General features: G+C 41.1%; 1 protein-coding gene across 2 annotated transcripts; it reads left to right on the top strand.

Moving 5' to 3' along the window:
- Positions 1–1,457: 1,457 nt before the first annotated feature.
- Positions 1,458–21,951, top strand: LOC139646839 (NACHT, LRR and PYD domains-containing protein 3-like). 2 transcript variants are annotated; one of them, XM_071522604.1, is made up of 10 exons: positions 1,458–1,552; positions 5,331–5,388; positions 6,099–6,405; positions 6,770–6,877; positions 11,427–13,293; positions 13,403–13,576; positions 15,960–16,133; positions 16,581–16,754; positions 16,900–16,946; positions 20,895–21,951. In XM_071522604.1, the coding sequence occupies exons 3-10, from the start codon at positions 6,108–6,110 to the stop codon at positions 21,425–21,427; spliced, it is 3,375 nt and encodes a 1,124-aa protein (XP_071378705.1). In that variant the 5' UTR covers positions 1,458–1,552; positions 5,331–5,388; positions 6,099–6,107; the 3' UTR covers positions 21,428–21,951. The 2 variants fall into 2 exon arrangements, with proteins under 2 accessions (XP_071378705.1, XP_071378713.1); XM_071522612.1 differs by lacking the exon at positions 5,331–5,388 and having other exon boundaries at positions 1,474–1,552.
- Positions 21,952–22,204: the final 253 nt, after the last annotated feature.

The raw sequence follows: 22,204 nt of genomic DNA, 5'->3' as shown, positions 1-22,204 counted from the left end.
CTTGGCTGATATGGCTCTCCAAATTCATTCTCAGCAGCTGCCTCCAGGACTTCAGCTTCGGCGATGGCTGCAGCGGCTGCTCTCTCTAGTTGCAGTGTGTGTAGGTTAGCCTGCAGCTCAGCTTTCTTTCTAGCAGCCTCAGCTGTAGCCTTTTGTTGTTCCTCTTCAATATATGCTTGAGCTTTAATCATGTCGGCTTCTCTTTGAGCAAACGATGCTTGTGCTCGTGCAGCCTCTGCTTTTGCACGTGCTCTGGCTGCAATGGTACTGGCTGAGGAGCGTTGACTGGTACGTGAGGTGCTAGAGCACTGTGATCTTATTTCAAGCATTTCTTCCTGGCTATCCATGTTGACTGCAGCTTTAATGGCTGAGGAATGCTGTGTTTTTCTGTGATGATCCACTCTTCTCTGGGCGACCCGTTAAACGTCTGTCTTTTCACTATTCCGCCCTCACTAGAGTGTTGAGATGCTGACTAGCTTGGCAGATAGCTAACAGGTTTCTTCCATAAACATCCAAGAAGCAGCAAGTAAGTTTCAGGATGTTTACTTTTAAAAGCACTTTGAAACTGCAATACAAGTGAATAAATTACAAGTTACAATGTGTCTACTTTCTGTTCATCTACATATATTGAGGCAAAACAAGTAGGATACAAATACACATAACACAAATAAACATATGTATGTGCTGGTTAGCTGGAGTAGCTGATGTTCAATGAACTGGATAGTATGTATCCAGGTAGCGATTAGCACAAATGCTAACTTAACATTGGAAAAGCCATAGCGTGCTAACGCGATTAGCATTGCTAACGTTTTTATAATTAACAAGAAGCAAAAAGAAACTAGCGATCTTTAAGGTAAGTATTAAAGCTGAGAAACACATAAAGGTAAGTGTCTAAACAAATGTTAATTATTACTTACAGACATATGTTGTTTAGGGATTAGGAGAAAATGAACAGAAAAGAAAAAACAGCAGTTGGCATTGTTACTATGGAAACCAAACAATAACAAGGCACACATACAGCAGGACAGGCGATTCCATCAGTTCTCTTAAAGGGGCAGCACACCCTAATTTCTACTACTACTATTTTTATATTCTTGTTCTTTTATAATTTTGTTTTACTTTTATGTTAAATGTGACCTACAGGAGCAAATAAATTCCTTCTATGTGCAAACTGACTTGGCCAATAAATCTGATTCTGATTCTTACTTCTTATAAAAATTTAAAACTCACATTGTATTTAATTAGTAAAACGTACATGTGATGAAATGTCCCCACCTTCATGCGGTATGTTTTCGTGCTAAGGCTGTTCTTTAATTCACTGTATATGATGTTGTATCTCATGTATTGGACGAACATTAAAGCCACTCCCTCTAATCTTGGTTTCTGGCCAAAACTCTGATGTCAGACTGACGTTTCTATGAGTAGGTTATGAGGAAATGACAGCAGCCTCAGATCAAATGAACACAGACACCAGGACTGAAGTCTGTCAGTGTTTCCTCTACAGATGAAGGCAGAAAGTCTCTTTGACTTGATCTGGATTTGAATTCACCAGGTAAGGATCCTACCAGGAAACATTAGACATGTTTGATAAGTGAACAGTGAGGAATTGTTTTGTGTAACTGTATGACTGTATGATATATTTTTTATATGATTTATATGAAGTTTTGGAAGTGGATGATTAGATATCTGAATATTAATTAGGGTTAAGTGTGCTATGATTTCTGAATTTGTGACTTTGGGGCCAAAATGAATCTTTTCTAAGATGATGTTGACGATGACATGATGATGTCATGTTTGACATGTTTTCCATGTATTACTTTTAGTGCTGCCAGATTGGATCAACACCAGGCACACACACACTTTATTTCCTTGGTAAAATCTGAGGAAATCTCAGAACTGATCTGACAACTAACTTAAATAAATTTGACTGAAAGACATTTTAACCACTGTTAGTACACCAAGTGAAAAACAGCACCATTTTCCCAATACTGAGATACACTCCATTTAGCACAAAACTCTTTTACAAAGTCCATGTGTTATTTGTTTGAAAGGCTTAAAATCTTTCTTTGTGGATGGACCTGCTTGGTCTATTTGAAGGAAAGTGCAGGCTGTCCTGGTAGTTTCTACACTCAGTGGGTATGCAACATGTTACAACATGTGAAAGTACAGACGGTTCACATTTCAGCAGGCTTTTTTTTTCACTGACTTCCATAGTAAAGTTACAGTAGAGAAAGCAAACTAAAACTGCTCCCTCTGTGCTTTCACATGTAGTATCGCTCAACTATAACACCGAAATTCTTCAATGTTATAATTTAGTATAAGTATAATTAAGTATTATAATTTCAATGTTACATTTGTTGGTTTAATAACATAAAGAAACCAATTCACTTAAAAACAGTTCAGCAGGATTACTATTTTTTTTTATGTATTGTTTGCACTTGTTTATGTGCTAGAAGTGGAAGTGTGACTTTCAGACCTGTTTTGCCATACCAGTTCACAGAAATAAAAGAAGTGAAAACAGGGAACCACTAGTGATGGCGAAATGAAGCTTTCTGAAGCATTATGGTTTTCTGACACACTGGGTCAAAAATGGGTTCAGCACTTGAAGCTTCATATGAGATGAGACATATCACCGCTATTGGTGAACAGAGTGTAGCACAGTAAACCAGACAACTAGTAACAGCTTTATAGTCTATGAGCCCTATAGGTAACTGGTCTGTATAGTGGACAGAGGAAGTGTTTGCCCACCCACATGGTAGACCCGGGTTCGATTCCACATACGTGAAAATACGTGTGCATGAGTTTGTGTTTTTCAGTGGTTCAAACTTAATAATAAAATATTGAGTGTGAGAGTGAATATTTTTTGATAATAAACGCAAGGACAGAAGAACAAAAGGGATAAATAAAGACAACAACTCCCTGATAAAGTGGAAGAATAGGGAGAAAGTGCTTAAGGACAGACTGTGGTTCACTTGGGCAGAGGTAATTCAGTAATATGTTTTGAAATAGCCTGTATTTTGCTATTATCTGGAATGTGCTGCACAAACACATTGATTTGGTTGGGCATTTATATGTCTGTTTCAAACAGAAATCAAGTGAAACTGTTATTTAGGCAAAGGCATTTGTGTAATATGACAACCTTGTTAGGGTAAATTCAAAATATTCCCACACTGGGGAACGGCAGCTCTTTCTTTCTGGCTCCATCATGACAGAAATAAACGCAATCTAATCGACTGTCCACAACGACGACGCTATACTAACACTACAACCCATGATTTGTTCATTCTTACAGTTCATTTTAAAGGGAAAGCCGCGAATACGTTTCAAATCTGACAAACCCGGTACTCTGCAAATCGAAGCAGTCATGTGATTCACTGCGGGAATGAAGCGGTCACTGCTTCGAACGTCATCGTTCACGTGACATTTTCCGTAACAAAGCAAGCTCTGAAGCTGTGGTTCACTTGAAAGTACTTCTGAGTTTGAATCTCGCTTTGGAGCTTTGGTGTCAAACGTAACATTTGTGTATATGATGATGTTGTGAAATCTTTCAAGATGTGTATTCAATGCTCACAGATATGAATATTCATTAGTTAATTGTACTCAGATTTCCAACATTTGACTTCGGGGCCAAACTGAGCCTTCTCTAAGAAGTTTTTACCGACCAGCCGACCAGCTGGCAGAGGTCTTCACCAACATTTTCAACACCTCTCCCTGACCTTCGCTGTTGTTCCGACGTGCCTCAAATCTACAACCATTGTGCCCATCCCCAAGCAAAAAAATGTGAGTTGCCTGAACGACTACTGCCCGATCGCACTCACCCCGGTGATAGCCAAATGCTTCGAGAGGCTGATTCTGGCCCACATCAAACGTATCATCCCTGCCACCTTGGACCAGCACCAGTTTGCCTACCGGGCAAACAGATCAACAGAGGATGCGATCAGCCTTGCCCTCCATACCGCCCTGGATCACCTGGATAGACGAAACACGTACGTCAGGATGCTCTTCCTGGACTTCAGTTCGGCATTCAACACTGTCATTCCCAACGGACTAGTGTCCAAACTCCACAGCCTGGGCCTGAACTCAACCATCTGCAACTGGACTCTGGATTTTCTGACCAACCATCCCCAGACTGTCAGGTTAGGAAAGCATACATCCTCCACCCTCACCCAGAACACTGGTGTTCCACAGGGATGTGTGCTGAGCCCTCTCCTGTATGCGCTCTTCACCCATGACTGTCTACCTGTCCATGCAACAAACACCATCATCAAGTTCGCAGACGACACGACAGTCATGGGCCTGATCTCCAACAATGATGAGTCAGCATACAGGGACGAGGTACGAAACCTGATAGCCTGGTGCTCTGCCAACAATCTCATTCTTAACAACAAGGAGACAAAAGAGATTGTAGTGGACTTTAGGAAGACAAGGAGAACAGATCTCGGCCCAGTGTTCATTGATAGCGAGGCCGTGGAGCGAGTCTCCAGTTTTAAATTCATGGGGGCGCACATCACTGAGGACTTCTCCTGGGCCATACACACCTCCACTGTCATCGGGAAGGCACAACAACGCCTCTACTTCCTAAGGAAGCTGAGGAGAGCCAGACTGCCCCAGAACCTTCTTGTGAACTTTTACCGGTGCACAGTGGAGAGTATCCTGACGTACTGTATCACAGCGTGGTATGCCAGCTGCACCAGGAAGGACCAGATAGCTCTGCAGAGGGTTATCAAGACGGCCCAAAACATCATAGGGACACAGCTGCTGGCAGTCGAGGAAATCACCAGGCCCGCTGTCGGGGCAGGGCCTCCAACATCATCCGTGACCCAGCTCACCCTGCCCACCACCTCTTCAAACTACTCTCTGGCAGGCTATACAGGACAGTACATGCACGCACCACAAGACTAAAAAACAGCTTCCCCAGAGCTGTCAAATGACTGAACATGGCCTTGATCCACTGTTAATACACTGAGTGTACAAAACAACAAGACATATCAATACCCTGCTTTTTACAAAGTCCAAGTCTCATTTGTTCCTAAGGATTAAAATCCTTCTTACTACATGTGAAAGTAAAGAGTGTTCACTTTTATTCAGTTTTTTCTATGTTGAATTCCATAGTAAAGTTAGAGAAGAGAAAGTGCAGTAAAAGTGCTCGCTCTGTGTTTTCACATGTAGTGATGAAGGATGATTTTTTATTTTTTTTCTTTGAAACCTCAGGAGGAATCAAATGTCATGCATAAAATCCTGTTAAGATGTAGTGAAGGACTGTCGTGGAATTTCATCAATACACAAACTCAGCTGACTGCTGTTGATGATGCTTTATTTTATGTGCACAGGAGAAAGCTCATCACCCTAGCAGTGGCATGGTCCTTCTCCCGGCGGACACAGGCTCCGGTCAGTATTTATACATAGCTCGGGGGTGGAGCTAACAGAGGAAGTAGAAACTTACATGCAACCAGCCTGCAGTGACACCTACAGGCCTGGTGGGGCACAGCTTATATATAAAATTCCTCCACAGACCCTTCTATCAGACTTGACATGTATGTTTACTGATTTTCTATTCCACTTTCACAGAAAAGAGAACTGATATACTTTTAAACAGCAAATGCCAGATTCATGTATTTTGAACTAATTTTGTACCACAAGACAATGTGCAAAAGGTCAAATAAAGATAATATTTACTTAAAGCAACAAGAACATGTGATGTTCAGATCAGGTGGCTCATTCCACTTACTGGCATCATGGTGCTGGAAAGAGTTACAGCCAGGAAATAAAAGATAAAAATATTAACCAGTTCACAGAAATAAAAGGAATGTTAAAGAGAAAAAGGGAATCACCCTGCTCTAACTTTGGTGAAGAAATTCATACATATACAAGTACTGTGTGTTTGCACCAAAGGGTTATATATGATCAGACAATAGAACAAATATCACCAATTACATTATCAATTGCCTTTTGTGATCTGGCTGACAAAGTACTTTTACAAGACTTCCATATCTATAATACTTACTACTACTTAATACTAGTTTTAATGAGATGAGATGAGATTCATTTTAAATCATCATCATCATAATTGAGTTGAAAATATCCTTTGAATTTACCAGGGAGCAACGATGGCGACGGATAAAGAAAAGCTCTCGAAAACTAAAAGGCTCCTTATCGAAACACTGGAGGATTTGGGAGATGAAGAGCTCAAGATCTTCCAGTGGTTCCTGCAGCAGGATGACATCCTGGAAGGTTTCCCAGCCATCAAAAAGAGCAAAGTGGAGAAGGCAAACAGGCAGGACACAGTGGATCAGATGGTGCAGACCTACAACCAACACTCTCTGGAGGTGACCAAGAAGGTTTTGATGAAGATCAACAGGAATGATCTAGTGCAGAGTTTGTCAAACAGCAGCTCAGGACCCAAAGGTAAGTCATGGGGAGATAAAAAATATGAACATGTGAAAAACATGGATGAGACAGAGAGACAGACAGCAGGTCAATGGTTCAGGTTTAAATAAACAGGAACACATGTATGGGTCTGCACAGAGGAAGACAGTTTGTGTCAAAATGAAAACTAAACATGATGAATGTTCACTTCCTTCAGTCCTTCAGTATTTATGTAAAGAGTTGTAGGATGAATAGGAGCTGTTGGCTGGTTGGCTAGTGTTAAATTCAAGCCCTAGTAACCTCTCTCTCTCTCTCTCTCTCTCTCTCTCTCTCTCTCTCTCTCTCTCTCTCTCTCTCTCTCTCTCTCTCTCTCTCTCTCTCTCTCTCTCTCTCTCTCTCTCAGTGGATGTCAGTGATGTCGGGGAGACTTCAGAGAACAGAGGATCTTCCTCCATTCAACCACAGTCTGCTCCTCTTCCTCACCTTCCCACTGACAGCAGTCAGACTGAAGGTAAAGCTATTCTCTGGCTCGTCCTGGCTGTCATGTTGGTCTTGTCACTGCCCATTTAGTTTGGCTGTTAAAACGATGAAGGATTTAGTAAATATTTTTCTTTTACTTGATGTCACAGCTCCTGGAGCCGTATTCACAAACATTGTGAGAATCTTCTCAGAGTCTTAACTTCGCCTAAAACTTCCTAGCAAGGAGTTCTAGCTTAGGAGCGATTTAGGAAAGTTCTCAGAGCGATTCTGAGCGAGGAATGGACAGAACGTTTATCTTAGTGAGGAGGTGTGGTCCACTCTGTTGCTAGGTATGATGCTCTCTTTTAGACGCTGTCATTGGTCCATCAGGACAAATCTCAACACGCCTCTTTTAGTCATTCAGAATGCACACAAGGAATCGCATGTGATAATCACACAATTTAGTCTACAGTAAATAAAAGTGTAGTTTACTTATACTGTCAAAAATGAAAATCCCTGTTTAAATAAACTGTTTAAAATAAACTGCATCACAAGTGGTTTTCACACAGCGCTTATCCCAGGGCTAAGAAACAATTCACACAGGCAAATTCCAAAGTGGGATAACCCCGACTTTAGCCCAGGGCAGCTGGCCCTGCTCTGGAGCAGGTTAACCCCGACTTTTCATTGTTAACCCCAGAGAATCGTTGATCAGTCAGCACCAATCAGCACCTACTGTATGTTTTTGACCATTTCCTTCACTCCCATTGATCTATGGACTTGATACACGTTGAAGAACGTTTCTTTGGATCATGGATGAGGCGGACTGATGGCGTTCAGCTCGGAGTGTCATGTCCAGAGAACTGAAGGGATCTGCAATTTTCAGGCCAAAAACGTGAAAAGGGAGAGACATATCACTGTCCTATGCAGCCACGGCTCATCTCCTTTTTGACATATTAATTACTTTATTTCCAGGCAGGATATCTAACTCCCTTAATTCTGGTATGCTCATCCTGCAGCTGCAGCTACTCTCACGAGTCTGAAGGTTATTCAGGGAAATGTTCAGGCAAGTCAAACTAATCGCATGTTCAACAGTAGGCACAGTATATTTCCACTACAAATTGCAAGAACTGAATTTGAATTACAAGAACAGAATTTGAATTGTGAGAACTGAATACAGTTTCAGAGCAAATTAATTCAATTTCATAATATTACATTCAGTTTCAAGTTTATTGGATTTCAGTTTCAAACTAATAAATTCAATTTCAAATGATGCTATTCAGATTCAGTTTGTCAATGCAACTATTCAAGTTAAACAATATAAATTCAAATTATGTGATTCAAATTCAGTTGTTTAATGCAATTATTCAAGTTGAGCAATTCAAATTCAAATATAAATAATTAAATTTCAGTTTCTAGTGACACATATTTCTGCCCATACAGACATCCCACCCTAGAAAAACTGATTTCAGGGAGGTGTGTGACTGACCTGATAATATGCGGCGAGTGCAGGGTTCGTGTTGCCTGGTGTCCAGCCTCCATCAGTCACAGTCTTTAGCACGTTTTGCTATGCCATGTGATTCATGGGGGCTGGACGGGGTCAGTGGTTCAAGGCAGGCTTTCTTCTCTAGTCTGTCTAGTTCTTGCTCTTATCTCTATGCTCTGTACAGTCTGCTGCTCTTGTTATCTCTGATAAATGCTTTAGGTGCTTCAATTCTTCATATCTTTTTTCATTGAAATAAATAATAAATATTTCATTAGGTTCATTTCTTTCTGCTCTTCTCATAAAGTATGCCCTGTTCTTCCTCTCTGTAAATGGTACAGGATTGTACTTAATTTTAATAATGAACCACTTAAAATTGATAAGCTGAATAAGTTAGGATATTATCACTTGACACAATAGAGGTATGTTAGGCCTTCTTTCATGTTAAAGCAATTTAATCTAACTTGGTTCCTTAAAACAGTTTTCACTTCACCACTCCAGACTTACTGTAGGCTATAGGCATGTAATCTAACATGTTTTCTAGCCTATACCATGCTGCACATGAGACCTGACCTGACTCTAGACTCACCTCAATTTGTCTTTACAATCATTCAAACCACCGTGGGCAACAGAAAAAATCACTGTTGCAGACAGTGAAGCGGGCAAAACTCCAATTGTTTTTAACAGACTTCAGGCAGAGGTACAATTTCATCTAATCAGATGAGAAGTGGATTTTATACTTCTACTTTATACTTTTTTCGCGCGCAGTTTGACAGACTCATGGAAGTCGAGCGCACTTCACCGGTTGGTAAGCCCGCCCACATGTGTAAATGACAGGTCAGCTAACAAGACTGACATGAACAGGGATCAACCAGGTTGCGTGAAGCACATTGGAGTAGAAAGAAGGGATTTTATTTTCATTTTTTTTATCGTCTGTGGATTGGGTCGGGGATTTGCGGGAGATTTGTCATCACTCGTGGGTGTCAGGGAGCTAATGGTCATATACAGGAGACTCCTCGAGCTTCAGGGAGAGGTGGGATGTCTGTAACCTTGTTCACACAGGCAACAGAGAACCCTGGTTTTCAACGATTTTCTGGGGTTAACCCTGAAAAGTCGGGGTTAACCTGCTCTGGAGCAGGGGCAGCTGCCCTGGGCTAAATTCGGGGTTATCCCACATTGGAATTTGCCTGTGTGAATCGTTTCTTAGCCCTGGACTTTCGCCCTAGGCCTGTGTTTTTTGTGCAAGTATTTCAGCACACCATTAAGTACAAAGGAAAACACAGGTGAAAGTTACATCTTGAATAATATTATGTCTAGGGTAAAACATAGGCTACTTGCTTTCTCTCTCCTAGTTATACCATGAAAATGTATCTTATCAATAGTATGTGAGAGAATTACAATCAACCTGCTATGAGTTAAACCATCAGTTAAAGGAATAGTTTGGTATTTTGAACCCTGGGCCCAAATATCATCTTTTCGGTCATAATCACTATTAGTACAAACCATACCTTCACTAGACGCCTGCTCCATCCTTCTGGTAACATCCGGTTTCCCCCTCTGACTCTACTGCAATAGAAACCTAGGAGCATACGTGACAGTCTTTGAAAACTATGATAAACGTTATTTTGCAAAACACGACGCTCACAGTATAATCACGCCGGTGTCAGTATGTTATCTGGAAAGAATTGTAAAAAACCGGGCTTTCTGTCAGCAGTTATTTTTGGATTCTTCTGGCTCTGTGGAGCTTCCACTGGCTGAGAAGGCAGTGCGTCTTTGAGAAAAAATTGTTCCTATCAAATATAACTATTGACAGAAAGCTTGGTTGTTTACATTCACATACACAATTTTTTTTAATGATTAACCACAGTCAAATATATTAAAGGCATGGAATTATTTCTCCAAAAAATTGTGGATTAATATGAATTCAAAATGAAATATGCATTTAGAAATAAAATATAAAAAAAATAATACACATTCTCAAGTCTGGCTGTAAGACAAGGGTATTACAATAGTGTTAATTGTGTAATAGTTAGCTTTGTTGAGAGGGAGATGTGAGTGCATCTCTAATGAGATCAGCAACAAACATTATCCTGCAGGATCTAATCTGTAGCTTTATTATCTCACTGTCATTCAGCGTTTAGAGAACATTTCTCCTCCTCTGTGTCTTTCAGCCATTTTCTCCTCTGCTGCTCCTCAGCTCCTAAAAGTCCTCCTCTCTACTCTGAACAGTTTTTCACCTTAGGAGCTCTCTTAAGGGCTAAGATGCTTCTTGAATAGCTTTTATCTTTACTAGGATTTAATCTTATTTTAATTCTAAGAATAAAAATTCTTAGATTTTCACCATTAGGACCAACTCTTAGTACTAGGAAGCTTTGTGAATACGGCTCCTGAAGTACTGATTCATCTGAGTAACAGGTGCAGAATGGGGCTTGCGACCTGAGGGTCAGCATTTCAAATCCCTGAACAACTGAATCTTGCATAATAAAGTGAATCAGTAATGCTCCTCCTCTTTAACAACTGTAGATACCTGTGAGCAAGGCACTGAACCCCCAACTGCTCCAGTGGAGCTGCTCAGTGGCCACCAGTAGAAGACTGTGGTTGTACTGGGCAGCTCCCAGGTGTAAATGTGTAAATGTGTGATTGTGAAGCTGGGGTGCGTCAAAAAGCATGTGTCCTCATCAAAAACTTTCCCTGGAAAATAGGGAGTTAAAAAATGTTTTGAATGAAAGCAATCCACAGTTAATTAGCTGCTACACTTGTAATGAAATATCTGAATACTAGAATATCATCCACAGTCTGCTCTGCCTGATATCACAACCTGTCTGATCCACTAAGGCTGCATGTCATCAGGAAGCCTCTCTTCACAATGTTGCCTTCCTTTTTTGTAATTTTAAAAGGAAACATTGTATTGATGTTGACAGTGAGAACATGTTTGTTATTCTCAGAGCACCAACTTTTAGCAAAAAAAACCCCACTGAGCTTCAAATTAGTTTTTATTTGTCTCACAAGTATGTTTAGTGCTGCTACCTGCAAAAGTATACATATAGTATAGTAAGTATACATATATATAATACATTTAGTTGTAGTTTAGTTTTTATGGATGTTACTTTGTTCTACATAGATTTGCTGGTGAGAACAACAGAGCCTCCACGACTCATCACATGGTACCAACAAAAGCTCCATTCTAACCTCCAGGACAAGTTTATGTGTGAACAAGAAGGATGGTTAGAGAGGAAGGATCAGAAACATCTGGATGATATCTACGCAGAGCTCTACATCACAGACGGGGGTGACATACACATCAACAGGCAGCATGAGGTCAGGCAGATTGAGATGGCATCAAGAAAGCCAGTGGAAACAGAGGAATCAATCAAACCCAGCGACATCTTCAAACCTTCTGGAAAGCACAGATCCATAAGAACAGTACTGACCAATGGGATTGCAGGAATCGGCAAAACATTCCTTGTGCACAAGTTCATCCTGGACTGGACTAAAGAGAGAGCCAATCAAGATGTTCATCTCATATTCCCCTTCACCTTCCGCCAGCTGAATTTACTGAAGGGAGAAAGGTTTCGTTTTGCAGAACTAATTCACAGATGCATCTGGGAAACCAAAGACATCAAGGAGGAGGCTCTTAATGAAATCTTCACAACACTACAGACGTCAGGAAATAAAAACTATGACAAGAGTAAATTCAAACTTCTGTTTGTGTTGGATGGACTGGATGAGAGCCGCCTTCAACTTGACTTCATTGCCAGTGAAAAGTGCTCTATTGATGTGACAGAGCCAACCAGAGTAGAAGTACTGCTGACAAACCTCATCAAGGGGAAACTGCTTCCCTCTGCTCGCCTCTGGATAACCACACGACCTGCAGCAGCCAATCAGATCCCTGGAGACTTTGTTGACATGGTGACAGAGGTGAGAGGCTTCACTGATCCACAGAAGGAGGAGTACTTCAGGAAGAGATTCAGAGATGAGGAGCAGGCCAGTAGAATCATCTCCCACATCAAGACTTCACGAAGCCTCCACATCATGTGCCACATCCCAGTCTTCTGTTGGGTCACTGCTACAGTTCTGGAGGATCTGTTGGAAACCAATGAGAGAGGAGACCTGCCCAAGACCCTGACTGAGATGTACACAGAATTCCTGGTGTTTCAGATCGATCAGACGAAAAAGAAGTATGGCACAGAAAACAGCATTCAGTACATTCAGTCACTTGCAAAACTGGCTTTTCACCAGCTGGAGAAAGGCAACCTGATCTTCTATGAGAAGGATCTAAAAAAGAGTGGCATTAACTTCAATGAAGCCTCAGTGTACTCAGGAGTGTTCACACAGATCTTTAAAGAGGAGCGTGGGCGGAAGAAGGACAAGGACAAGAACAAGATGTTCAGCTTTGTCCATCTGAGTATTCAGGAGTTTCTGGCTGCTGTTCATGTGGTCCTGTCACTTATTAACAGAAACAAGAATGTAATGCCCAAGCCACAAGTGACTTTCCAAGGTCTGTGGATGCTTTTCAGCAAAACCTCTGCAACAGAGGTCTACAGGATTGCTATTGACAAGGCCTTACAAAGTCCAAATGGACACCTGGACTTGTTCTTACGCTTCCTCCTGGGTCTTTCACTGCAGTCCAATCAGGATCTCCTAGAAGACCTGCTGACACAGACAGGAAGTACCTCACAGATCAATCAGGAAACAGTCCAGTACATCCAGGAGAAGATCAGGGAGAATCTATCTCCAGAGAGAAGCATCAATCTGTTCCACTGTCTGAATGAGCTGAATGATCGTTCTCTAGTGGAGGAGATCCAACAGTACCTGAGATCAGGAAGTCTCTCCACAGACGATCTCTCCCCTGCTCAGTGGTCGGCTCTGGTCTTCATCTTACTGACATCAGAAGAAGAACTGGATGTGTTTGACCTGAAGAAATACTCTGCTTCAGAGGAGGCTCTTCTGAGGCTGCTGCCAGTGGTCAAAGCCTCCAACATTGCTCTGTAGGTGCATCAATAACTGTATATTAATTATATTAGTATGTTTTTACCAAGGACAAAATAGAGACATTTTCAAAGTTGTTGTTCCTCTTCCTCACTAACTCTCCTTCAGGCTGAGTGGCTGTCAGCTGTCAGAGAGAATCTGTGAAGCTCTGGCCTCAGTCATCAGCTCCCAGTCCTCTAGTCTGAGAGAGCTGGACCTGAGTAACAACGACCTGCAGGATTCAGGAGCGAAGCTGCTCTCTGCTGGACTGGAGAGTCCACACTGTAGACTGGAGACTCTCAGGTCAGGATTCCTCAACCTGGTCAACACATGACCATTTAAATTAGGGTTGAGCATCGAGAACCGGTTCCAAATTATAACCGGTTCCAAAATTCCGATTCCAAAGGAATCATTAAGACATTTTAATTTCGATTCTGCTTATCGGTTCCTAAACAGATTTCACTCGCGCTAGTTTCAGTTTCCGTGGTGGCGGCATGCACCTTTGGTTTGTAGTCTGCCAGTAAAACCAATGAAGAAGAAGAAGAATTTTCCTGTTTCTTATTAGTTAGTTAGTTATGCTAAAAGCGTTAGTGATCTAAAAGTCCGCTAGCCGTGATGCTAATTTTCGCAATGTTCAACTCCATTGAGTTATGCTAAAAGAGTTAGCGATCTAAAAGTCCGCTAGCCGTGATGCTAATTTTCACTATGTTCAACTCCACTGAGTTATGCTAAAAGCGTTAGCGATCTAAAAGTCCGCTAGCTGTATTAGAGTTTTTATTAAAGGTATTAGCTCTCTGAACTAATCCAGTACTGGATGGCGAGCCCAGCCCACAAGATACAGAACCTGTTGCCTGCAGTAAGAAGACTGTGAATTAAGGAACACATATTCCACACCTACTTCAAGTGCGGTAGGATTGAACTGTACACACACACATACAGCTCCAGAGACAGACAACATACATACCTTCCTTCATACCGGCCATACCGGAGTCTGAGTGACAAAGACTTACAAAGACTTGAAAAATACCCGGGTCTTTGTTTTTTTTAATGTGCGCACAAGTTAAAAGTTTCTGAATATGACTTGTGTAAACTCATATTTAAAAAAAAATAAAATAAAATGTCTGTGAAATAAGCATGTGACCTGTTTTGACCCTGCCCCTCAAAGAATTGTAATCAAGAATCGTTAAGAACCGGAATCGATAAGCAGAATTGGAATCGGAATCAGAATCGTTAAAATCCAAACGATACCCAACCCTAATTTAAATCCTGCTTTACATGCAGGTTAATGTCAGTAAATAAACAACTGACCTGTGTAGGATTTTCTCTGTTTCTATGATTTTTTAAAAATGTTTTTATTGATGCAGATACAGTCATGGTAGGGTTTTCTCATTCATAAACATGAAATATTGGGACGTTATTAGCATTAATTTTTTCCCTGTACTTCCACCTCCTTTGATCATTTGCATATTGTGACAGCGATTCATAAAAGCACACCGCTCCGCAAACAATACCACCTGCTCTAGTCAGATACAAATTTACAAATTTACAAATTACAAATGTACAAATTTATCTTAACTAATGAAACCAAATTTTTGATCAGAATAGATAAAGTTAAAATGTGTCCCAGGCAGTGTTGGGGAAAGTTGCTGTTGAAACGAACTAGTTACTTTACTTCGTTACTCGCCCTAAATAGTATATAGTTACGTTATTTAGTTAGCCTTTATTAATGGACTGGACTGCATTTATATAGCGCTTTTATCCAAAGCGCCTTACAATGCCTACATTCACCCATCCACACACACATTCATACACCGATGGTGGCAAGCTACCATGCAGGGTGCTGGCACAACCATTGGGAGCAATTTGGGGTTGAGTATCTTGCCCAAGGACATTTTGACATGTGGATTGGAGGAGCCAGGGATCGAACCACCAACCATCTGATTAGTGGACGACCCGCTCTACCTCCTGAGCCACAGCCGCCCCTTTTATTAAATGTAACACGTTAGATTACTTTCACATTACCCATGTAAAATCATGCCTTTAAAGACCTTATAGACAACTGTTTTGCTTAACTTATCATTATGAAGTAAATGTTGATTGCACAGTGTAATGGGTATAGAATAATGACACCATCGGCGCTTAGACTGGTTCCCTATAAGCCTCGCTTTCGCTATGCAATTCTGTCTGCCACCGGGTACGATCTCCCGGGAGAATGAAGGCTTGATTTACAGCACAAAGGAAGTGCAACCAAAAGAGGAATAGGATAGTTTTCCCCGGTAGCTATTGGTAGCGGTAGCGTTAGCCATGTTGCTAACGCTAACGCTAGCAGCCAGAAAACGAACCAGGAGCTATAAGGAAGCCAGGACCAGCCAGAAACAAACATCTAGATGTTTGTTCCAGCAACAAACATCTATGTTTGTTGCTGGAACAAAAGAAACAAACATCTAACTATGTTTGTTTCTGGCTGCTAGTGTTAGCAACGTTAGCCATGTTGCTAACGCTAGCTATGCTAGCTAATGCTAACGCTAGCAGCCAGAAACAAACAGATGATCCATTGTCCGTTTGATAATCTAAACAAAGAACACGTTTTCTTGCAGTGGCCTTTCTAAAAATGAGCAGTGGTGAACAGGGGAGAAAATAGACAAAATTTTAAAGTTGTTGTTTGTCTTCATCACTTATTCTTCAGGCTGAGTGTCTGTCAGCTGTCAGAGAGAAGCTGTGAAGCTCTGGCCTCAGTTCTCAGCTCCCAGTCCTCTAGTCTGAGAGAGCTGGACCTGAGTAACAACGACCTGCAGGATTCAGGAATGATGCTGCTCTCTGCTGGACTGGAGAGTCCACACTGTAGACTGGAGACTCTCAGGTCAGGATTCCTCAACCTGGTCAACACATGACCATTTAAATCCTGCTTTACTTACAGCTTCAGCTTCACATCAGTGAATAGATTCCTCACCTGTGATATTATGTTCAGATTAAAAAGTAAGTCCAGTTGTGTTAATTGGACTTTAACATTATTTTAAGATAAGATAGCACTTATCTCCTATGAACTGCATTCTGGTTTCAATCAGTATATTTCATTATTTCCCCTCCTAAAAAGGCTTTCTAAGATTCTGCAGCAGACTGGTTCAAGAACTGCCAAACTGACCAAATGAAAGCACAAAGCAGATCATTAAGTTTGGAATGGTGACTGCAGCAGTTTTTACTAAAAGTAGCCAAAAGTAATCCTCAGTAATAAACAATGAATAAACTATACCAACTGTGAGTATGTGTGCATGTGTGTGTGTGTGTGTGTGTGTGTGTGTGTGTGCAGGCTGTCAGGCTGTCTGCTCACAGAGGAAGGCTGTGCTTCTCTGGCCTCAGCTCTGAGCTCCAACCCCTCCCATCTGAGAGAGCTGGACCTGAGCTACAATCATCCAGGAGCCTCAAGAGTGAAGCTGCTCTCTGCTGGACTGGAGGATCCAGACTGGAGACTGGACTCTCTCAGGTATGGAGAGGCAACGTCTGCTAGAAGGCTGAGAGTCACACACATTTTCTCTGTCACACTGAATCATTCATAGTGAAGGTTATTAAATGTCCATGTTTCCATCATCAAAGAGAATCTGCTGGTCTGACTTTGTTTATTCCCCCAGTGTGGACCATGGTGGAGTGCAGAGGTTGAAACCAGGTCTGAGGAAATGTAAGTGTGCATTTAGTTTGATTCATGAAAACAAAGCAACACACATTCAACTATTTAGATAGAAAGCCCATTTACACAGCAGTATGTGACATTCATTCATTTAAATCCTACTGTGAATGAAGATGATCGTGGAAATGTGTCATCATTGTCACAACCCGGGTCTAGTATGTGACAAAGAGGGAGTCCACACATGAATTTAAATACAAAAAGTAATTTATTTTAACTTAATTAAACTCAAAATAAACCTAAAACAAACCAAAAGGCATCAGTGGGAATGAATGTAAACCATCAGTGATGTCTGCAATGTATGGATGAATGAAGTGTAGTGTGTGTGCGTGTTGAAAGGTGCAAAATAAATGCCGGCTTAGCCCCACATGGCTGGTGGAGACCTGGGACCAAACATAGTGAGGAGAAGGAAGAGAAAAAAGAGAGCCATTAAGCTAGCACAACAGCTTATATACCCCAGGAGCCCCAGCTACCCAGGTGATATGAGTTGGCTGACGACCTGGCCCACTCTGCCAATAACCTCCCCTGAAGGGAAACAAGACAGCAAGTCAACAGGCAGAGGGGGAGGGCCGTCAAATCATGAAATTAAATAAGTTGTGAAATGTGTTAAATTAGAATATATGTTAATGTACCTATACTGCAGGCATATGACGGTTGTATCAATATTTGTCAAACAGCGCCCCTCCCCATAACACAATCAAAATATTTATCTATTTATTTATGTGTATCTGTACAATATATACTGTATGTATGTATGTATGTGTGTACAGTGGTATGCAAAAGTTGTTTAAAAAATTGTATGTTTTGTTGATTTTCTAAGTGAAAAGAACCTCTGCAGGGAACAAACTTGAACGTTATATATTTCGGCAAATTTTAACGCACAGTTACTATGTTTTTGCTGATTTTAACAGATTGGGAAAAAATAAAACTGTAAATGCGGCATGTGCAAAAGTTTAGGCACCCTGTCAATCAGTGCTTAGTAACACCTCCTTTGGCAGAAATCTCAGCCTCCAAACGGCTAACAGTCTTTCTATTCTTGCTCTAGGAATTGTTTCCCACCGTTCCTTGCAGAAAACTTCAAGTTCAAAAATGTGCATGCACTCCATGTGTGAGGACTGTTACATGATAGATAGGAATGCAAGTGGACTCTGGCCAAAGATGGGCTAAGATTCGGCTGTACTGATAGAAGGGGGGAGCTCGTTCCACCATTGTAATGTCAGGGATGAGAAAAGTCGTGACTGGGATGAGCGACTTCTGAGGCCGCGTAGGCTAGTGATGGAGGGGCGAGGGTGGAGGAGCGGAGAGAACGAGCAGGAGTTTGGAACCTGACCAGTGATTATAGATAGGGAGGGCCAGTTCGATGTAGGGGAGTATCAGTGTCTAAATTTGATGCGAGCAGAGATGGGAGTGACCAGAAGAGGAGAGTGATGTGAGAAATTTGGTTGGTTGAACACCAGACAGGCTGCAGCGTTCTGAATGCGCTGTAAAGGTCTGATGGCAGAGGGTAGCCCGGCCAGGAGAACGTTGCAGTTGTCTAGGCGGGAGATGACAAGTGCCTGGACCAGGAGTTGTGCCGCTTCCCTCGTAAGTAATGCATATTTTGCGGATGTTATAGAGAGAAAACCTACAGGAGCGGGTCGTCGCAGCAATGTAGGCAGAGAAGGACAGCTGGTTGTCCAGGATCACCCCTAGGTTCTTGGCAGTCTGAGAGGGCAACACAGAGGTGTTGTCAATGGTGATGGAGGTCTGCGTGAGAAAGAGTAGCTCCGTCTTGTCAAGACTGAGCTTGAGGTGGTGCACAGACATCCGAGCACTAATGTCTTTAAGAAATGCAGATATTGGCTCAGAGATTTGGTGGTCAACTGTATCAAAGGCAGCAGGCAAGTCCACAGGGGAGAGGAATGACTGGGTCCAGGGGGTCGTTCTGAGAGAGATAGAGAGAGAGTTGATTGGAAACTGCTTGCTCAAGGGTTTTGGATAGGGGAGAAGAGATACAGGTCTGTAGTTATGGATATCAGCAGGGTTTACAGCATACTAGATCCACCCCTGTGCTTAACGGTTGGCAAGGTGTTCTTTTCTTCAAATGCTTCTCCTTTTTTTCTCCAAACGTACCTTTGGTGATTGTGGCCAACAAATTACATTTTTGTTTCATCAGTCCACAGCCCTGTGTTCCAGAAAGCCTCTAGCTTATCTAAGTGTTGTGTTGTATACTGAAGATGATGTCTTTTGTGATGAGATCGCAGGTAAGGTTTCCTGCTGATGACTCTTCCATGCAGCTCATGTATTTGCAAGTAACAATGCACAGTGGACCGGTGCACCACTACACCAGTGCCTGCTAAACCTTCCTGCAGGTGATGTGGGGGTTTTACTTTGTATACCTGACCATTCTACCAGCAGTTCTATCAGAGATTTCTCTTGGTCTTCTTGACTTCAACAGTTCCCCTTAACTTCCATTTCTTAATGATGTTTCGGACAGTGGAAATTGCAAGCTGGTAGCGTTTAGATATCTTTATAGCCTTCCCCTGTTTTGTAAGAGTCAATTATGTTTATTTTCAGATCCTCAGTCAGCTACTTAGAGGACTTCATGGTTGTTGATTCTAAGTACAACATCCCGAGAGGTTAGAAGGGTCAGAGAATTTATTAAGCTCTGGAACTGTTCTTCACCTGGCTTGAATTAAGGCCTAACGAGTCAATTACCATAGGTTCTGAGAGTAGACCTTGAAAAAACCCCACTAATGGATCAAATAGAAGAAGTGTGCCTCAAAGAAGGGTGCCTAAACCTTTGCACATGCCACATTTAGGCCCACTGTTTTATTTTTTTAATCTGTTTTTGCATACCACTGTATATATGTGTATGTATGTGTGTAGGGACGGGGACTTGAGTTTACGACTCGCACTCGAGTTACACTTAGGTTGCGTACAAATTGAACTCAGACTTGACTTGGACTTCCCCTCAAATGTCTTCAGACTCGACTTGGACTCAAGATTAGTGACTCATGAACAATGAGCATCTGTAAAAGAATGGCATTGCATTGTATAAAAGTGCATGCCTATGATGTACCTAAACACCACCACTGATGTGCAGACAAGCACAACAGCAGCATGGCACCGGCTGCAGTGCCTTTTGTAATAACATTCGGCTACAAAGTCAGTATCACAATAAAGGATGCTCGATCAGCAATGTCTTTATCAGACACCTGAGAATACACTCGGATTGGTCAGTTTTAGCACATAGCTTAGTTAGCTCACTGAGGTGCATGGTTGAATCAAATATGGGTCCCTACGAACATGTTATGTTCACCAATTTAAAAAAAAAAAAAAAAAGAGCTTTGATTGTGTTTCATTGTGTTTTTCCCTGTATAGGGTAATTTCATGTATTCAGTGATTATGTACACTTGTGGTTCCTATCTACAGCTTCATTTAGGTTACATTATCATTTTATTACACAGTGCCTGATATACAAATAGCTAAATAAGACATATAATCACCTGTCTGTAAATTTCTCAGAAATAATTGTCAGGGTTTGAGAGTCTCTGAGACTTGTGACAAAAAACTTGAGACTTAACTTAGATTTCAGCTCAAAGCCTTGAGACTTTATTTGGACTTGCATTAGGTGAGTTGTGAGCATCTAGGTATAACAATAATAATAATAATAATAATGATAATAATAATAACAATAATAATTTATTTACTTTTCACCTATTTGTGTTATTATTAGTCTCTTTTCATTATTTTTTTCCTAATTGTTACACCTTATTTAAGCCCCATCAGAGGTTGGTTGCCTTTTCCTGTAATTTGAATCAATAACGAAATAAATAATTCTTTACAAAAATGAAACTGTTAATTTAACAGTCAAGTTGGTAGTAAATCAATAAATAACAAACACAGCAGGTCTATCAGATGATAATCTGCTGCTGTATTGTGTCTTGTTCTCTCCATCAGATGCCTGTGAACTCACACTGGACCCAAACACAGCACACAGAAACCTCTTCCTGTCTGAAGACAACAGAAAGGTGACAGAGGTGACAGACGAGAAGCAGCCATATCCCGATCACCAAGAGAGATTTGATCTCTGTTATCAAGTGCTGTGTAGAAATGGTCTGACTGGTCGCTGTTACTGGGAGGCTGAGTGGAAAGGATGGGTTTATATAGGAGTGACTTACAGAGGAATCAGAAGGAGAGGAGAGGGAGATGACTGCTGGCTTGGAAGGAATGATAAGTCCTGGTGTCTGGACTGCACTCGTTACTCTGCCTGGCACAATAACAGAGAAACAGCCATGTATTCCTCCCTCTCCTCTGACACTGACAGAGTAGCAGTGTATCTGGACTGGTCTGCTGGCTCTCTGTCCTTCTACAGAGTTTCCTCTGATAGACTGATCCACATCCACACCTTCCACTCCACATTCACTGAACCACTCTATCCTGCATTTAGGTTTGGGTTTAAGTTTGACTCCTCAGTGTCTCTTGTCAGATAGAGGAGGGAGCAAGAAACACTCACACTGCTGAACAAAGACAGCAGCTGAAATGATAGTTGACTCTGTACAGGATCACACACACACAAACAGAAACACACACTTGTATCTTATTGTGAGAATGTTAACGTTTTTCATACAGATAATGAGTCATTTTACTGCAAAAAAAAAAACATGAATCACTGTCAAACTGTATTCTATAAGCAGGGAAACTGAACAGGGTTTTAACACGACTCATGTACTGGAACATTAACATTTTATTTAGAAAATGAAATGAATAAGATACTAAACCAGACAAAATCAAGTTGTAGTTGGTCATCTGAGAATCTGTTGTTTATGATTGTCAAGTTAAAATATTTGGTATTTTATTAATCTCACCATTCCAAACTAAATATTTTTATGTTTTCTACTATCGTTTCCCAGAATTAAAAGTTAAATGAATATTTTGTTATCTTCTTTTCAAATATGTTTTTGTTTTACTTCAAAATGTAGTTATTATTGTCCTAAAATAAACCAATGTATTACTGTGTTGTGTTTCATGTTGTGAATCATGACTTCTCATAATCAGAAAAACAAAAAAACAAAAAATCCAACAATCTTTGTCATCACTGATTTACTTTCCCAAATTGGTTGAAGGCTGAATGTGTCAGAGACACTCAAGTTCACATATTTATGCTAGGCATGTAGAATTTTGAAGAAAACTCCCCCCAAATCTATAGTTTTTTTAATTTAGGTGCAGGAACATGATGGTCCTTAAAATATATTCTCTTTTTAAAGGAA

The sequence above is a fragment of the Centroberyx affinis genome, unplaced genomic scaffold, assembly GCF_046629955.1.
Source record: "Centroberyx affinis isolate AG114_WGS23_722 - 3 ecotype Tasmania unplaced genomic scaffold, CSIRO-AGI_Caff_v1 ptg000098l_1, whole genome shotgun sequence".
Taxonomy (NCBI): domain Eukaryota; kingdom Metazoa; phylum Chordata; class Actinopteri; order Beryciformes; family Berycidae; genus Centroberyx; species Centroberyx affinis.
The sequence above is the reverse complement of the archived record's forward strand: the minus strand, read 5'-3'. Positions and strand labels throughout refer to the sequence as shown.

What these genes read in the sequence shown, in the direction of transcription:
- LOC139646839 (XM_071522604.1), top strand. Translation starts at nt 6,108, where the DNA reads ATGGCGACGGATAAAGAAAAGCTCTCGAAAACTAAAAGGCTCCTTATC. An exon ending in TGGAGACTGGACTCTCTCAG is followed by an intron (nt 16,755 to 16,899) that starts GTATGGAGAGGC and finishes TTATTCCCCCAG; the next exon opens with TGTGGACCATGGTGGAGTGC. An exon ending in GAAACCAGGTCTGAGGAAAT is followed by an intron (nt 16,947 to 20,894) that starts GTAAGTGTGCAT and finishes TCTCTCCATCAG; the next exon opens with ATGCCTGTGAACTCACACTG.